The sequence below is a fragment of the Crinia signifera genome, chromosome 1, assembly GCF_055691185.1.
Source record: "Crinia signifera chromosome 1, ASM5569118v1, whole genome shotgun sequence".
In the NCBI taxonomy this organism is placed as follows: Eukaryota; Metazoa; Chordata; class Amphibia; order Anura; family Myobatrachidae; genus Crinia; species Crinia signifera.
Genome location: NC_139217.1, coordinates 50,460,872 through 50,478,123, shown reverse-complemented (window position 1 = coordinate 50,478,123; position 17,252 = coordinate 50,460,872). Strand labels below are relative to the sequence as shown.

The following is a 17,252-nucleotide window of genomic DNA, read 5'->3' as shown; positions in this document are numbered from 1 at the left end:
AGCCACCAAACCTGAAGCGTGGTGAGCGGACGCGGAATACTTTACGTGTATTCCGCATCCGCTCGCCACCCTTCAGGCTTGGTGGCTCGCCACACTTTATAAATTCAACTCCACGCCGACGTGGATAGTGGGGGTATGAAAAGGTCAGGAGGACGAGCAACGCGTCCGCTCGCCACGCTTCGGGCTGGCGTGGATAGTGGGGGTGTTTCAGGAACACATTCACACCTGTCATGTCAGCCAGGTTAAAATGGTCAATGGTTCCCACACAATGTAAGAAGCGCGGACAGACTACGCTAACTGCGTAATGCTGACTGACTACGCTAACTACGTAAGCTCCGGCTGGCCGCGAACGGGCGGGAACACGATGCTGATACGAACAGGGATGCCTGACGGGCAGGTATGGCCACCTCTGCTGTAGAAGGACTTATAGATAGCATATAACACCTTGTCATCTACTCAACATCAGACGGTCTTGCAGCAGGTTGTACCCTATTGACCCAGACCCTGTTTTTAGTCGATGAGACACCATAAAACACCAACATCCCACTGGTTGCAGGTTATTCTCTCCGTAAAACCAGTTCCTAATGACAAAATATAGGCGGTCAGATAGCAACACGGCAGACGTCTCGTACCTGAGGAGAGCTGCTTTGGCCATTGCGGATCTATGTAGAGAGATCTGCTCCAATGTGTCCAGTAGGTTCTGCTGCTTCGATTGCTTTTCCTCAAGGATCTGATCCCTCTTCTCCTCCTCATCTTTCCTCTGGGCTTCCTTCAACAAGGCCAGTCGCTCATGGAGCTCCACTATGGACATCTCACAGTTCAGACGGTGCCCAGCAGTCTGTAAGGAACCCAAAGAAAAGTCTGCTTAGATCATCACTATATAATATGGTGGTGGTATTACCGTGGGTGCAGGTGGTATGGTGCTATGAGGGGAACCCAGTCACACATATATGCTATCTCTGTTCCTACCTGAACTGTAAATTGCAGTGCAAAACAAAGCTGTCTGCCGTATCTGGGCTACATGCAAAAGCAGACAGTATTTACCCTGCATGCAAATTGATAAATGTTGCATTGCCGCATGGTTTGTTATTGAGCAAATCCCTCCTGGTTTTGCTCCCGACTGTGATTCAGCCCCAGAGTGTGTAACTATGGAGGGTAAACTGAGAAGTATATAAATTGTTAAAACTAGTCCTCTGTGGTGGCTAAGCTCTGTACCTATTTCCCAGAATCCCTTGTTGCTGATCAGACAGCTTTATACTCCTCAGGGTTACATCATGGAAGATACAATGGGATGCAGTCGGCAGGTCGGCTGTTAAAGGTCGGCAGGCCATAGGTAGCCCACATTTGATTGACAGGCCATACGTTGACACACGGGATGAAATTTAATAGGATGAGAGACTCAGGAAGTGAGAGATTTAGTAAGACATTGCCAGTTTTTTTAAAGCGGCAATCATTTACACTTCAAAAATCAAACTGGTTTTGCAGTGTAAATGATTGCCGTTTTAAAAAAATGGAGATTTCTTACCAAATCTCTCACTTTCTGAATCTCTCATCCTATTAAATTTCATCCATGAAAAAGGTCAACATACCTTAGGTTGACATGGTCAAAATGTCGATACAAACAATAGGTCGACATGGCCGATCACCATTTCCCAACATACTGATCATTTTTCCACCATGTCTGGAGGCACAAGGAGGCCAGAGATGGTCAATTTAGCATGTGTGTTAATGTACTTGTATTACTGTACCTAACACTTCGGGCATCTGTACAGAACATATTATTTCATACATACAAGTGCACTCACTTGTGTTAAATCCACAAACTTGTGTCTGATGAATGGCACCGACTCAATGGCTCTTATCTCACAGATCAATTCAAACTTCCTCTTCAGCTCCTCCTCAGCCTCTTCCAGAGCCCGGCGCAGCAGCTCCCGGCTCTCCTCCGTTACTTCTTGCACTAGATGCCCGGAGAACCATACGGTAGTAAAACATTGTTCTCCCATAATGTCTGACATTTAGGATTAATAACAGTGCCGAATAAAGCAACAATAAAAGGGTCATCTCTAATCACGTGACCTTGGGCATACGCTACACAAATATTGTTTGTTCTTTATCTTATGGTGTCCCGTGTCTCTTTTTGCACATATATTCTATGACCATTTCCGAGGTTGAGTAATATTTACTAAAACTTTAAAAACAGATAAATGGAGGCATTGTCCATAGCAACTAATGAGATTATGTGTATAATTTTCTAGAATGCAACACAGAAATGATAACCAAGAAGGCTCCGACTCGCCTGTGTTCATATGGGGATGCCCAGTGTTTTTCTGGGCGCACCCACAGTTTTGTGGGCAGGCCCAGGAAACGCTGGGCGTTCCTATGTGACAGCCAACTCTCCGCCCCCTTCCCATCCCCATCTGTGCAAGTGTGATACTCGCCAAAGGCGTTTGCACAGCGGGTCTGCACATGTGTCTTCCCAAATATCAAGCAATGCTATATGCAAATGAGCTTGAAGAGGCAGAGCATATATTTAAAGGGGGTATTTTCAGTTTACCAGGCAACTTCATCAGTGTCCCATTAGACATTATTGGGACGAAGACCAACCACAGTAGACATACCTATTTGCTGCTTGTACTTCTGTAGCTTCAGCCTTGCTTGCTTAGTGTTCTTGTGTCCCTCAGCCACCTGCTCCACCAGGTCTCTCATCTCCTTCTCCTCCCGCAGGCGCTTCTCCGCGTACTGGCGCATAAGCTTCTCAGTCTACAGAATAGACAACGATTACATGACTCACCCTCATTTATCACCCACGCACAACAGAGGCACCCATAGTATCAGCTTATTAACTGGCTAGAAACTAATATCCTAGCTGAGGCAGGAGGCACTTTTGCATTCACATACTTGGATCACAAAATGGCTGATTCAGTAATATCACTAAAAGGCATAAGGAGGCAATAGTCTCCTGAATATGGAAACTAAATGGCCACCTCCTGTGTGCAGGTAATTTAATGGAGAACTACTTGGTGATGTACACTGACAATAAACAGCTGTCGTGCTCAATGTCAAGAAGCAGCAGCCAAGGCCAACAAGATATTATCTTGCATCAAAACTAGGGAAGATGCCGTAATATTGCCACACTATAAAGAATTGGTGCGGCCTCACCTAGAATTCAGTGTCCACTTCTGGGCAACGCTCCAGAAAAAAAAGATCTTTTGGAACTGCAGTGAGTTCAGAGAAAGGCAACTAGCTTGAGTAAGGGCTTAGAGTCAACGAGCTACGAAGAGGAGTTAGCCAGGTTACGTAAGTTAACGTTGGAAAAAAGGTGACTAAGAGGGGATATGATTAACATATGCAAATACATTAGGGGTCAATACAGAGAACTGTCAGGTGACACAGGTTATAAGGGCCCCCCATTTGGTTAGAGGAGAGGAGGTTTCATATCCTGCGAAGGAAAGGATTCTTTACAGTAAGGGCACTTAAAATATGGAACAGGTTGTGATGGCGGACTCAGTTGATACTGTATATTTAAGAAAGGGTTAGACAAATTTTAAAAAAACGAATAATAATAATATCCAGGGATACAACCATAAATTATAATATATCTAATAGTAGACCGGTATTGAACATAACAGACAGTGGGTTCCCGGGAGTTCTAGCTTAAAAATCCTTGATCAATAGGATGATATTTCAGAAGGGCCTCTAAAATGTATTCTAAAACTATTATAAAGGTTTAACCTGATGGACGAACGTCTTTTTTTCAATCTCAGCAACTATGTAAAGATGTATGTGTAGGTGCGTACACATGGGCAAAAATCGCTGGCAGTATGGTCGCTGAGCAACCATATTGCTAGCGATTGGAGTGTGCACCGGCGATAAATCGCTGGGTGCGCGCTCCCTTTTTTAGCCCCTAATGGTCGCTGGTGGGAGGAGCTTGGGCTTCCGACCAGCGGCTTCCCCTGCCTCTTCTCCCGGCAGTGTGTCATTTTCATCAGCGACTATCTCTGGTCGCTGATGAAAACGGGACACTGGTCAATATGATTTCTGAGCAATATATTGCCAGCGATCATATTGCTCCGTGTGTACACAGCTTAAGCATACACTTTAATGCACTTCAGAAAATTCATCAGCTAAGGTGCTTCCCATCAAGTTCAAATGGAGAAGGCCTGAGCACAGAGGAATATTTGGTGCATTTACCATCATTGGTGTGGAAATAAGCAGATTGCATTGTTTAGCATACACAGCTGCTTTCTGCAGGCGTGACAGCACTGTACACATTCCCTGCATCATATGAGTCAGTGGGATGAATGCAGATGAGCAACAGTGGGGATACCCTACATCCCATGTGTCAGTATATCAGTAAGTATATCACAGGTGTACATACCCTTTCTTCTCTTCAGTGTCACTCATGTCTGTCTGCCCTTTTATAATGTAAGCTGCAAAGAGCAGGGCCCTCTCCCCTCATGTGCTTTTTCCTTACTTAGGGGTCAATCCTATTGGCAAAAATTAATTTGCGAGTGCTAACCATCGCGGCACCGGCCACACTTTACGGCGGCTGGAATTTGCATAAAAGTGCTTACTGCCCCATACTTCATACTCACCTAGACATCTGCCAATAATTACTGTTTTCTGCTAGGCACTGCAGAGCACACCCCTCGTAGCGCCATATAAATAAACAATGATAATATCACATGTATCAGTGTACTACACTGTCAGTCAATGTTAATAGGTAGGTAACCTTGCGCTCAACCTCTATATGTGACACTGATGCATGTGGTTGGATATAATGAGAGAAGTGACACGTGATGTTTCTAGGATGAAAAAGGCCGAAGGCGGCCGAAACGCGTTGGATAGAGCTCCACCACATCTCAGACATCCATCTCCAAGTCTCCTCCATACACAGGAGTAGAGCGCACACAGCTCCGGCAGAACCTGCACTCCGGGCGCACGCCCACCAGCTGAACCCGGAAGTGACGGGAGACGCCGTAGAGCAGTGTGGAACAGCTGCCGGCTGCAAGTGCACGCACCTGTGAAGACAGACAGACCGCGGCGAGGGACCCGGAGCCTCAGAAGATCAGTTATCGGGTAAGAGTTGAGTGTATCACCGGGAGGTTAGGGACGCCAGCCCCCGGTGACATTTACACTCTCACCTTGACCTCACTCCACAGACTGTCAATTACTTCACCCACCGGAACACTCACTCTGTGAGATTATTATCACAGAGTCATCCCTATACCCCTATCCACCACCACCACTGCAATATTTCAGTACGTACCCACCACTGTGCATCAACACCACCTTACAGCACTGGGTGTGTGCAAACGGACTCATATTGCATTTTAGTTTAAAGTTTGTGATGCACAATAAATCCTTTAAAAGGAACATTACGTGTCACTTCTCTCATTATATCCAACCACATGCATCAGTGTCACATATAGAGGTTGAGCGCAAGGTTACCTACCTATTAATATTACCGTTTAGGAGCCTGGACCACTCCAGCCTGGCAGCCCCCTCGCAACAATTGGTATCTAGCGCGAGCACTCCCTATTGCAGTGGTTCCCAAACTGTGCGCCTAGGCTCCCTGGGGTGCCCCGGAGCACTTGCAGGGGTGCCTCAGGTTGGTGGTCCAGAACCAATTCAAGTTATTTATGGCCAATGAAATAGGCAAAATCAGTGCTTGGGGCTTCCAATTAAGAATATGTGGGTAAACAGAAGTGAATCATGTTTCTCACCACATAAGTGGACCAAAGGAAAACATTTAAAGCACATCTTTTTTAATATTTGTCCTGAAATTAGTAACTTTTGACCTAGGGGTGCCATGAAAAATATTCTGATACTCTAGGGTGCCGTGATTCAAAAAGTTTGGGAACCACTGCCCTATTGGTTTAACTGTCAGTCAATGAGCAAAGTGATCCGTTTCTTTATGAAACTGGAACTCATCTTGTTGCGCCCGTTATCTATAAATAGGACTTTTGAACTCTATAACAGGGGTGGCTAAACCTGTCCTCAAGATCTACCAACAGTTCATGTTTTCCAGACAACCTGTGGATCTATAGTGCGAATGAATGCAGCAGGTTTGAAAATGTAACAGTTAGTAATGACCACAGCTGTGCACCAGCTAGGTGATTTGGGTCATGTGACAGTTAGTAATGACTACACCTGTGCACCAGCTAGGTGATTTGGGTCATGTGACAGTTAGTAATAACTACAGCTGTGCAGCAGCTAGGTGATTTGGGTCATGTGACAGTTAGTAATGACTACAACTGTGCACCAGCTAGGTGATTTGGGTCATGTGACAGTTAGTAATGACTACAGCTGTGCACCAGCTAGGGGATTTGGGTCATGTGACAGTTAGTAATGACTACAGCTGTGCACCAGCTAGGTGATTTGGAAAACGTGGACCGTTGGTAGATCTTGAGGACTGGTTTGGCCACCCCTGCTCTATAAGAACTAAAAAGTCTTGGTCAGAATATATGTAACGGCAGAATATCAAACACAAAGGTTTTCAAATATTATGTATACGATGAAGCTTAATTGAACTTGCGAAATGATCATTTAATATCTTCTTGTTGCTAAGTGACTAGTTCTAAAATAGGGGCTGGAGGCAACTGCTCTATTCCTCAACTTGCTTAAAATGATTTTGTCTAAACGATAATTGAAAAATATGACCAAGTGCTGCGAAAGGCCATCTGCACTAATTATATAAAGCAGTGGAAGCCTTAAACGGAGTCTGCACAATACGCCTAATAAAATCAGATTCGATTTTCCAGTGGGACCACGGTGACCCTGACCCGCTCTCTCCCATGGTCAGTTACGGCCTCTCACTTTCTAGTCTGTACCTGGTATGTGCCGTATCTTTTTATGGACCATTGTTACCGTAAACATTCTATTGATGCATAATAATGAAAACAATGCTGTAAATATCATACAAACAGCGTAATGAACTGAAAATATGACCTAAATTAATAGTACACAATATAATAAATTGATGGTTTACAGTTGCGTAAGGTGTGAAGCAACGATAAAAGTCTATTTGATATACAGAGATTGGTCCCTATATTGCAGAATGACTGTTTGCATTTGCCGCCTGTGTAGAAAACGATGCGTGAAATGCCACCGGTCTATACGAGCCCTTAAATAAGACGGGAATTAAATGACCGTGAATCAAACGCTTTTGCCGTAAAGTTAGATTTCTTTAGATTGCTAAATAACTGTATACATGTAATTCTGGTCAGGAGAGAGTTATGAGCTGGGATAAATGTTTTTTATTTACGGCGAGAGATATTAAAAGGTTTCTTTTTATGTTGCCTGAGTTTTATGTTGACGTTACCTGTGTATTCGTCTGCAGCGAGTTATCAGCAGATGTATTAATGTGTTCCCCCTGACGTCTTATTATTTTGTTCTTTTATTGTTGCACTAAAACCCTAATGTATTGGAAAATGTGAGTTTGTAGCGTAACTCATGATCGCTCCGTGACTATTCCGATTTTTTATTTTATTTATTATCGTCACGCTTTAAATGAGGATGTTTGTCTTGGAAATTAAATTAGCATGTCATAGGATTACTGCTACACAGATAGGCAGGCAACAGAATACAGATCATTGAATCTTGTCTGCCGTAAAGCCATATATTAGTTCTGATTAATGAGATGCCCTTGCGTGATGGCAGCGATCTTTACGCCTTTCCTTCATACATAAGTGCTGGCGCAGTAGCGATTCTGCCTTTTTGCATACGTCACCTCCTCCTTCTTCAGAACCGCCTTCTTCTTGTTCTCCTGGATGAGATTTTGTCGTGCTAGAACGGCCTCTTCGTAACTCAGTTTGCCTTCCAGGCGCCGGCACTCGATGGCAGCCAGCTGTTGTTCCATGTCCTCCTCTCGCTTCTGTCGCTGCCATTCCAGAAACTCACTGGGGTCCCGGGCCCCATCAACCAGCCTCTCGACCCTAGAATTTCAATGCAGGTTATTAAATGGGGAAACCAAGTTGTACTGATACATGTCATGCAATAAAATTAGGTGGGTGCTGTCCGACGGGCTGAATGACACACGTTTGGGTTGATAAGTCTGGGGTGGAACGACCTGGCACCGGTATCGGGTTGGCAGTACAGTAATAGAAGTGACTTTGTGCCGGTAAACTCAGCATACAGAGGTCTGTGGGAACATGGCGCCTGCCCCTTGTTACCGGGCCTGCATCTCTAGTGTGCCTGTGCCTCTTTCCTGGAGGCATCTGTATTGTGGAGGTTATTCTGATTCACATGCAGCGCTGCAAAGCTGACAGCACTGCGCGTGATTTAAATGCCACTTGCAATGCTGCCCCCTCCGCACGCCGAATTCGCCCGCACGGCTGCAAATGGATGTTTTGCATAAACATCCATTGGCAGCCTGGGGGGCGAGGACCACATCGATTGTTGCCGACCATCGAATGATGTGGAAAGAGCATGCAAAACTAAGACACTCTCAGTCTCAGGTGTCTTAGCTTTGCGTGCGCCCTGTGTGAGGACAGTCAGGTGCCCGCCCCCGGCAGCCGCATCACTGCCTCATCATGCCGGCTTAGTGACTGCATACTCAATAGACACAAGCAAACCTGTGCAATGGTTGCTAGTATGATACGAAGGCTCCCTTATAGTTATGTGACTGCCGAGTTACTGTGCTTCCATACAGGTCACAGCCCCGAGAGCAGCATTTAGCTCATTGGCTCCAGTTCATATCATATTATAACTGGTAACGTTCTCACGCGGCTCTACTCTATGCGGATTTTAAGGCCATATGCAATTTTAATTACCTTAAATATATGCCTTTGTCTGCAGAAGCTGCTGCCAGACAGTGACACAAATCAAGTCAGACGGATTTGCTAGCATTTGTAAGGTTGTAAAAAAAGAGTAATCTAGGCAGAAAGTGATGATTTTGCTGCCGGCTGATTAACTGCCTGGTTCTGCCATTTCTACAGTGCAATAAAAATAGCAAAATAAGGTGCGACCGTGCATAGCGCTGCATTAGCCCCATGTATTCCCGGAGCTATGCATTCAGATATATATTAGCTACCAGGTCCCATACTGATTTTAAACTGTGGCTGGTTGCCTTCTGCTCACTGTGGTGGCAGCCATGATGGCCTGACCGAATAATGTTGAGCATGCCGCTTGTTAACAGAGAACGAGCGATTACTGATGGTGCTCGGATCTGAAGGAACTGAAAAGGTGGAAATGCATAATGCAAATAAGGGGTGTCCAAACCAGGGTTGCCTACCCTCCCGGAATGGCCAGGAGGGTCCCGGAAATCTGGTCCCCCTCTCGGCCCCCCGGAAAGGGTGGCAATCCTCCCGCATATCCCCCCCAGCTCCCGCGATGTGTCCCTCGGCAGGGGGGGGTCCCGCAGGTAAAATGCCGTGATCGCAGCATTTTAGCCCCGCCCCCCACCGTGCAATGCCTGAAATACCGGCATTGCACGGTGGGTGGCAGGGCTAAAATGACACAACGCTGTAGGCACGCCCCCACGGGGCAGCATCTGTGTGGCCACGCCCCAAATCGCCTCTTTTTCGCTCCCAGATATGGCCCCGCCTCCCTGCCTAACAGAGCTAGCTGGCTGCCCTCTGCCGGAGAGGGCAGCTCAAAAGTCGGCAAGTATGGTCCAAACCGGTCCTCGAGATCTACCAATGGTCCACGTTTCCCAAATCACCTAGCTGGTGCACAGCTGTAGTCATTACTAACTGTCACATTACCCAAATCAACTAGCTGGTGCACAGCTGTAGTCATTACTAACTGTCACATTACCCAAATCACCTAGCTGGTGCACAGCTGTAGTCATTACTAACTGTCACATTACCCAAATCACCTAGCTGGTGCACAGCTGTAGTCATGAATAACTGTCACATGACCCAAATCCCCTAGCTGGAGCACAGCTGTAGTTATGAATAACTGTCACATGACCCAAATCCCCTAGCTGGTGCACAGCTGTAGTCATTACTAACTGTCACATGACCCAAATCACCTAGCTGGTGCACAGCTGTAGTCATTACTAACTGTCATATTTTCAAACATGCTGCATTCATTCCTACTATAGATCCACAGGCTCCCTGGAATGCATAAACTGTTGGTAGATCTTGAGGACAGGTTTGGACACCCCTTGTCCAAATGTGGGCCAGCTCTGCATAAAAGCACATGGATTTGTGAGACACATTGGCAGTATATGAGTAGGTTTGAGAGCCAAAGCTTAGAACAGACAGGAGTAAGAACCGGTTGAACACTGCACATAAGGGACTATTCTTGTCCCAATTTTCTCTCAGCTTTTTCTCCCTCTCTTATACCATAAGATCCCCTGGAAATGCTACACTGAGGTAGCAGCAAAGCAAATCCGCCCTGTCTGTACCTGCGGAGCTCCTCTTCCACCTGCCGCTGATAGAGGGCGCCCTCTCTTAATATGGCTGTGGCGTTCAGTCTAACCGGGACATTGTCCACCTGGAAAAATTTATATATACATGTTAGAAAATAGAAAAATCTAATGACAAACCCAAACAAAAGCCTAATATAATATGTTACAAAATGTTATTTAAATAGTTAGAAGTTTTTGCACAGATTATCCAGAATGCTTGGAATTAGCGGTTTTCCAGATATTTTTTCCCTTTAGCCGAAGAACCATGGAAAATGTCTCCCCAACACTGTTCCCGGCATTCCCTTGCTCACTAAGGCCCAGATTGTTAGACCGATATCTGAGCGCACATGGTAAGTTTTGCATAAAGCGCAGGTATACGTCAAGTCCGATGGAACTCGGCTGGGATGGTCTTGCCATGAAGTTGGCCATCGGGGGGGTCTGTTTCGGACATATCTCTTGTAGCACTTACATGCTGCATGTGCTGATATAATGAGGAATAATCAAATGGTCACCTGGTCTTTCTGCTTGCAGATGCACAAAACCCTTCCTTAGCTCTACAGTTTTAGGCATTAGCATAAGAGAGCAAATCGGGATTCCACCGGCGGGATTGGTACAGAATCCCGGCGGTCAAAATCCTGACGCCGGAATCACGACCGCCGAAATCCCGACAAGGGGGGGACGTGGAGTGCCCCCCCTGCGGGCTCGCTCGCTGGGCCCGATGCCTCGCTACGGTCGGCACACTAATTTATTCTCCCTCCATGGTTGTCGTGGACACCCATAGAGGGACAAAGTGCCGGGATTTCGGCGGTCGGAATTTCAACTGCATCCCCCACCGGCAACTGGAGCCGATATGTGCGTGACTCCGAATCAGACCCTAATATGTTTAGCAGTGTTCGTCGTAGTGGATAACCTTTTTGTATGATAAAGCAGGAACCTTGCCACACTCCAAAAGGTGCATGCACTCAAAAAGGGGGTTAGCCTCATGTAAGGAGGCGTGGCTTTATGGGAAATGCTGCAACCGTTAGGGGGATAGCCTCATGTAAGGAGGCGTGGCTTTATGGGAAATGCTGCAACCGTTAGGGGGATAGCCTCATGTAAGGAGGCGTGGCTTTATGGGAAATGCTGCAACCGTTAGGGGGATAGCCTCATGTAAGGAGGCGTGGCTTTATGGGAAATGCTGCAACCGTTAGGGGGAAAGCCTCCTGTAAGGAGGCGTGGCTTTATGGGAAATGCTGCAACCATTAGGGGGATAGCCTCATGTAAGGAGACGTGGCTTTATGGGAAATGCTGCAACCGTCAATGTGGCGGCATCAGGAGCTGGTGGCCATGTCCTCAGACCCTCTCTCCACAAAATAGAAACCATGTGTATTGGCACGGCATCTGCTAAACAGGGCAGTGATTGGTAAGAGATCTCCCTACTTCCTCACCACAAGGGGGGGTTAGGAGGTGGACACTCTGGAACCCATGGGTGAGATGGCGGGACAGCGCCCGAAAAATGGGATTGTATGGCTATGAATCTGTCTCATTTTTCTTCACTGGGTTAAAATTCTGTAATAAAAGTAAAATTGTGAAACCTGAGGTAAAAGTTTTATATTAAACTTAAATTCATTTTACATATGGTTCGGACATATTATTTCCTATGACACTCAGGCTCAGCCAATAATGTTCGCTGTTACAGCGACCGTGTTCTCTAGGAAAGGCTGGTAATTAGTGATAAGCTCCTACCTTTTTCACTTGTACTTGTCGAGCTTTAGTTTTATTAAACGACAAAGCATCATCTTCTTCTTTCAATATCTCCGCCATAACACGCTGTGAAGAAAGGTAAATAACAAGCTGGATGAATGGAGAAAGTTTCCTATAGGTAAATATTCCACTCAAGAACTTTCTAGACCCCCATTATCAGCTCTACTCCTCTATACATTCACCCTCAGCCCTGCAGGCACAGATGACGGAGGATGTTGCTGACCGCACAGTAACACGCCTACGTACACACTGACCGACATTCGTTCTGACTTGTCAGAATCGGCAAAATAGTTCATGTCGACCAGTGTATACACAGCTGTACTTTGGAAGGGAAATGAGTGTTGGTCAGAAAGCTGGGTCTGAGCGCTAGGACTGTGGACATTAATGGCTATGGGATGCTCCAGTGGAAATTTGCTCTTGTTCAGTCTTACGGGTGGGTAACGGTACATTGATTTATGGATAATCTGAATTAGGGACTAATGCCCTCTCAGGAAACAGTACACCACACATTATTGTATTATCTACAGAAGCAGAAGGCCTGTCCATACACCATTGCTATCTGCTGTACTCAGGGTGTAGCGACCCCAGGAACCAGGGAGTGAATGAATGGAAGCAGGTCATGTGATCTGGCGAATCATGTTTTTCAGTTACACCAGGGCGAGCACAAAAACATGGAGAGGAAGATCTGACAACAGAATCTGCTTCCATCAAACGTCCGGTAATGATGATGTTAGAGATGACGTTCATCGCATTTGGGCTAATATTCTGCAAATGCCATACAGACAGTTAAGTGGAATCCGTGCTTAGAAGAATTCAAGCTGCATTAAGGGAAAAAGGTGGCCCAATGACGGACGAGTTCGGCGGCCATGCGGGATGCCGTCTGAACGTAAAACTTTTTTTTTAAAGGGGCAATCACTTAAAAGCATGGTTTTGACTTGATTGACCCTTTAAAAAAAACACCCAAGTTCATCTGGCATCCCACGCTGAACCGGGCCTAAGGTACTAACCGGGTGGTCACTGAGTGTAAGTTATACTTTTGCGTAAATCTTTTTTTTTTATTATATTGCTTGGAGTGTGGCTGGAAATGCATTTAATTGAAGATGGATCCCCTTAAAATTAAAGGGTGAGACCTGGAGAACATTAGTTCTAAGCCGGTGCCTAATCCAGTGGTTCTCAACCTCGGTCCTCAAGGACCCCCAACAGTGCATGTTTTCCAGGTCACCTAGCAGTTGCACAGGTGCACTCATTATTCCCTGACACATTTTAAAAGATCACAGGTGGGGCTAATTAGTTCACCTGTGATTCTGTGAGGAGACCTGGAAAACGTGCACTGTTGGGGGTCCCTGAGGGCCGAGGTTGAGAACCACTGGCCTAATCCATTAGAAAAGCCCATGCAACTCTCAGCACCAGTGGCTTAACAACTGTAAGGCAGCCCCAGCAGCCACTTGGGGGAGCAAGCAGCAGCAGGGTCTGTGTGGGCGCCGGCACCCGCTCGACGCCCTGACATGCTGCTGCCTGGCGCTGCCCACTGACTGAGCACTCCACGCGAGTCAGCTGCAGCGCGGGTGGGGCCATGGCAGAGATGACAAATTCCCTCACTGATTCAATTGACTGTACACAGAGCCGGCTATTGGCTACTGTGTACCGGATGGGCGGGTGGATGTGCGTGCTAGGGCGGCCTGGGATGCATCGGAGCCAAGGGAAGCAGCAGTGTATGCTGGTCTCTCTTCCTCTCTCCTGCTTCAGTTTCCCCGTTATGCGTGTGATGTTATCACATCACACGCTGGGGAAATACGCTGGAGAGGACCCTGGGGGGGGGGGGGGGGGGCACACACTTTTTTGGCAGGGGGAGCAAAATTTATAATTACGCCACTGCTCAGCACAGACAGGAACTCCCCTATACATGTCCCATCTCCACCAAGGGACACCTGCTGCATGCAAACAATACTCCCTTCATATAGCAGCCTGAACATAAATCCCCTCCACCAACAGCCAGCCTTTGCGTGCTGTGATTTTAGAGTAGATTTGCACATTTGGCAGATAAATCTCATTGTTCTGAAATAGAAAAGCTGATTTCTGATCCATGCCTTTCCCGTCTGACACAGACTTGTCTGCATGTCTTCATGCTCCTGCTGGCCCCGGTGTGTATTATCAGCATGGCTGGTTCCCCTCTCTCGGGATCCAGTTTTCCTACTCAACGACTCACTTAAGAGATGTCTTTCTGTATAACCCCATTAACCAGCCTGGCTGCTCTGTATGACCAGGGCTGCTCTATCAGAAGCGAGGCTTTCCACCCGACTGGAATTTAATTGGCCGGTCGTTAGAAGATGGACAGAATGCCAAAAGTAATAAAATATCATGAAATGCATGAACTGTGCAGCGTACCGAAAGCTGGGGCAGCTGCTCCGCCTGGTATTGGTTTGTTTGTGAAAACCATCAATGGAACCTGACTCTGTTTTATAACACCTCTCAAATGAAAGAACACGATATGTTCCCAGCAGCCTAAGACACTACTTTTATTCTTATTATTATTCTGAACTGTATAAAATTGCAATCCATAATTAAAAGGGGATATAGGCCCTTATTCTGGTCGGTGCGGATATATCCGCGTGCGTTCGGCCCGCCGATGTTTTGTGTCTGCGCATGTGCAGAGGCGTCTCTGCGCATGTGCGAGCGGGGCGTACGGCCAAATCCCGCATGATATGTGAACACTCCGAACAGGGGGTGGAGAGGGGCGTGAAGGGCTATTTGGGCTCATTACCATATGCATACGCCCCGCGTTTCATGGGCGTTCCCATGCAAACGCTGGGCGTACGTATGGTAATGCGGCCGTAACGCACGTGTAGGGGGCGGACATATGACATCGCTGGATGTCAGCTGCCCGCCCAGATCCCTGCTTTTGCATGGAAAAATGTCCGTGTGGTCTGAGGTTGCGGGAGCTGGTGGAGCACTCGGTCCTGCATTCGATGGTCTGCGACCATCGAATGATGGGGGAGGTTCCCTTAGATGGAGGAGGCGTATTCCGTGAAAAATACACGTGCGGTCCGTTCGGCCAGCTTCTTACCGCGTACGGACGGAGTTGGCGATCCGTATGGAAGGCGGGGTTTCGCACGCACGGTCCTGGCCGCATAATCGGATCCAGCCGCACCGATCAGAATAAGGGCCATAGTTAGAGAGGATTACAGCCACTAGGAACATATGACCTTGCTATAAGAAGCACATATCGAATATTATACCGATTTACCGAGGACTGATCAACCGCCCGGGAATGGAGATTTCATAGGAAAGTCCATATACATACAGTATATATATATGTATATAGTCTTTTTCAGCTGGATAAAAAGCGTTCAAGATGTTTTTGTTGTGTGCGCAGTTCAACAGCCATAATATATTTGTATATGGAGGACCTTGATCCCCTCAAAGGGTATATTGATCTTAGACTGTTGGTACACAGATTCTTTTCTCATTCAAGGGGGCACCAGGCCTGTCCCCAGGCCTCCACAGGAAAAGAACAGTTTTTAGGTGGGCCCAAAAAGCCACCTGTTCAAGTAATTCAACAGTTTAGACAATTTCTAGACGTGCCAGGGGAAAGTCACCTCAAAGCCAGGAGAAGTGTTCATCAGTCAGGCACTGCAAGATTGTATCGCAGGATGGCTTTTACACAGAAGTCCGACAGGTACGAATCAGGCCCCTTGTCTGTCACTTCCCACATAGACATACACAGGCTGTGTGGATGCATAGATGTCATCAGATCTGAACACCTGTGCCGATCCACACCTATGTAAAAGCGACTGTGAATCAGCCCCAGTGTTGTCAGCCTGGTGGCTCCACATCATAATCTAGATAGTTTCTCCACTAGGAATGTCCTTCTCTTAAGGTCCATACACACCGGGCGATTATGGCCAGCGTGTATGGACAGCGATGATCGCTGTCATCGCTGGGGGGAAAGCCGCTCAATGCATACACACTGATCGGCTTTCCCCCTGCGCTGTTCCAGCAAGCGGGGAAGGGCTAAGTGCTATGCAAAGCCGTCCTCAAAGCCACTCATCTGCTGGTAATACCAACAGATGAATGGCTTGCCTGGCGAGGATGTAGGAGCGCGCAGCAGCACTCACCGCTCATTGCCGGCCCATACACACTGGGCGGCTTTGAGCTCAAACCTGCTATTTTGAGCGGCTTTGAGCTGAAAGTCACCCAGTGTGTATGGGCCTTTACTCACACATCATGATCTCCGGTGTAACCTACCTTAGTTTTATCAGACTTCTCTGCATTGGCACATTTGAACTGCACCATGTTGGCATCAATCAGCAGCTCCTGAAATAGAAAGAGGGAGGAGTGTTACATGTACATAGTGCAGAGTCCCTACCAGTGTAATAACAAATGGGTAGCTTGTGGATGCCATGGTCACCAGTGAAATGGCTTGGTGGCTGTTATATATTTATATATGCTATCACTCACTACTGTCTTATTCATTACATGTGTATGTGCCTGATGGATGTTTCTAATATTTTATAATATAATGGGCCTTATTTTGGTTCACTCTTATAGTGTGTACACACGGTACTATTTGCCTTCCGATGTTGACGATATAGTCAACATCGGATCGGAATCGGATGCAAAGGTTTTAACCCTTGCGATCCCGATCCGATCCCGATGCGCGTTCACGTATCGCAAGGCAGAAAGTCTTGTCTGCCTTGACTATATAGTGCAGATCTGGACAAATCAGATGTGCCTTGCGATCTGATTCCGATCCGATCTGATCGGATCGTGGATAGTATCTTAAGGCACATCTGACCGTGTGTACACACCTTTAGAGGCAAATTTCTTCTCAAGTTAGGGTGACCAACTCATTCCTTTAATCCGGGACACATATTAATTACACAGGTTCTGTGGCAGTTTAAAACCAGGTGAAATGGAGTCTTGAGGTGTGGCAGTTTAAAACCAGGTGAAAGCCAGCTGTCCCGGATTAAAGGGATGAGTTGGTCACCCTATCTCAAGTGGACAAAACCATGTGCACTGCAGGTGGGGCAGATGTAACATGTGCAGAGGAGAATTAGATTTGGGTGAGTTATTTTGTTTCTGTGCAGGGAAAATACTGACTGCTTTATTTCTACACTGCAATATATATTTCAGTTTGAAAACACTCTACCCA

The 17,252-nt window shown here is 46.7% G+C and overlaps 1 protein-coding gene across 4 annotated transcripts in view; it reads right to left on the bottom strand.

Annotated features, from left to right (window-relative positions):
• CFAP99 (cilia and flagella associated protein 99) overlaps nt 1-17,252 on the bottom strand; it is an 87,003-nt gene that overhangs the window by 23,215 nt on the left and 46,536 nt on the right. For all 4 annotated transcript variants that reach the window (XM_083151475.1, XM_083151482.1, XM_083151489.1 and 1 more), the window contains 7 exons: nt 16,346-16,414; nt 12,083-12,166; nt 10,355-10,443; nt 7,733-7,937; nt 2,619-2,760; nt 1,806-1,957; nt 633-838 (listed from right to left, as the gene is read on the bottom strand). In XM_083151475.1, the coding sequence (XP_083007601.1) occupies nt 633-838; nt 1,806-1,957; nt 2,619-2,760; nt 7,733-7,937; nt 10,355-10,443; nt 12,083-12,166; nt 16,346-16,414 (947 nt within the window). The remainder of the gene's footprint in view (nt 1-632; nt 839-1,805; nt 1,958-2,618; nt 2,761-7,732; nt 7,938-10,354; nt 10,444-12,082; nt 12,167-16,345; nt 16,415-17,252) is intronic.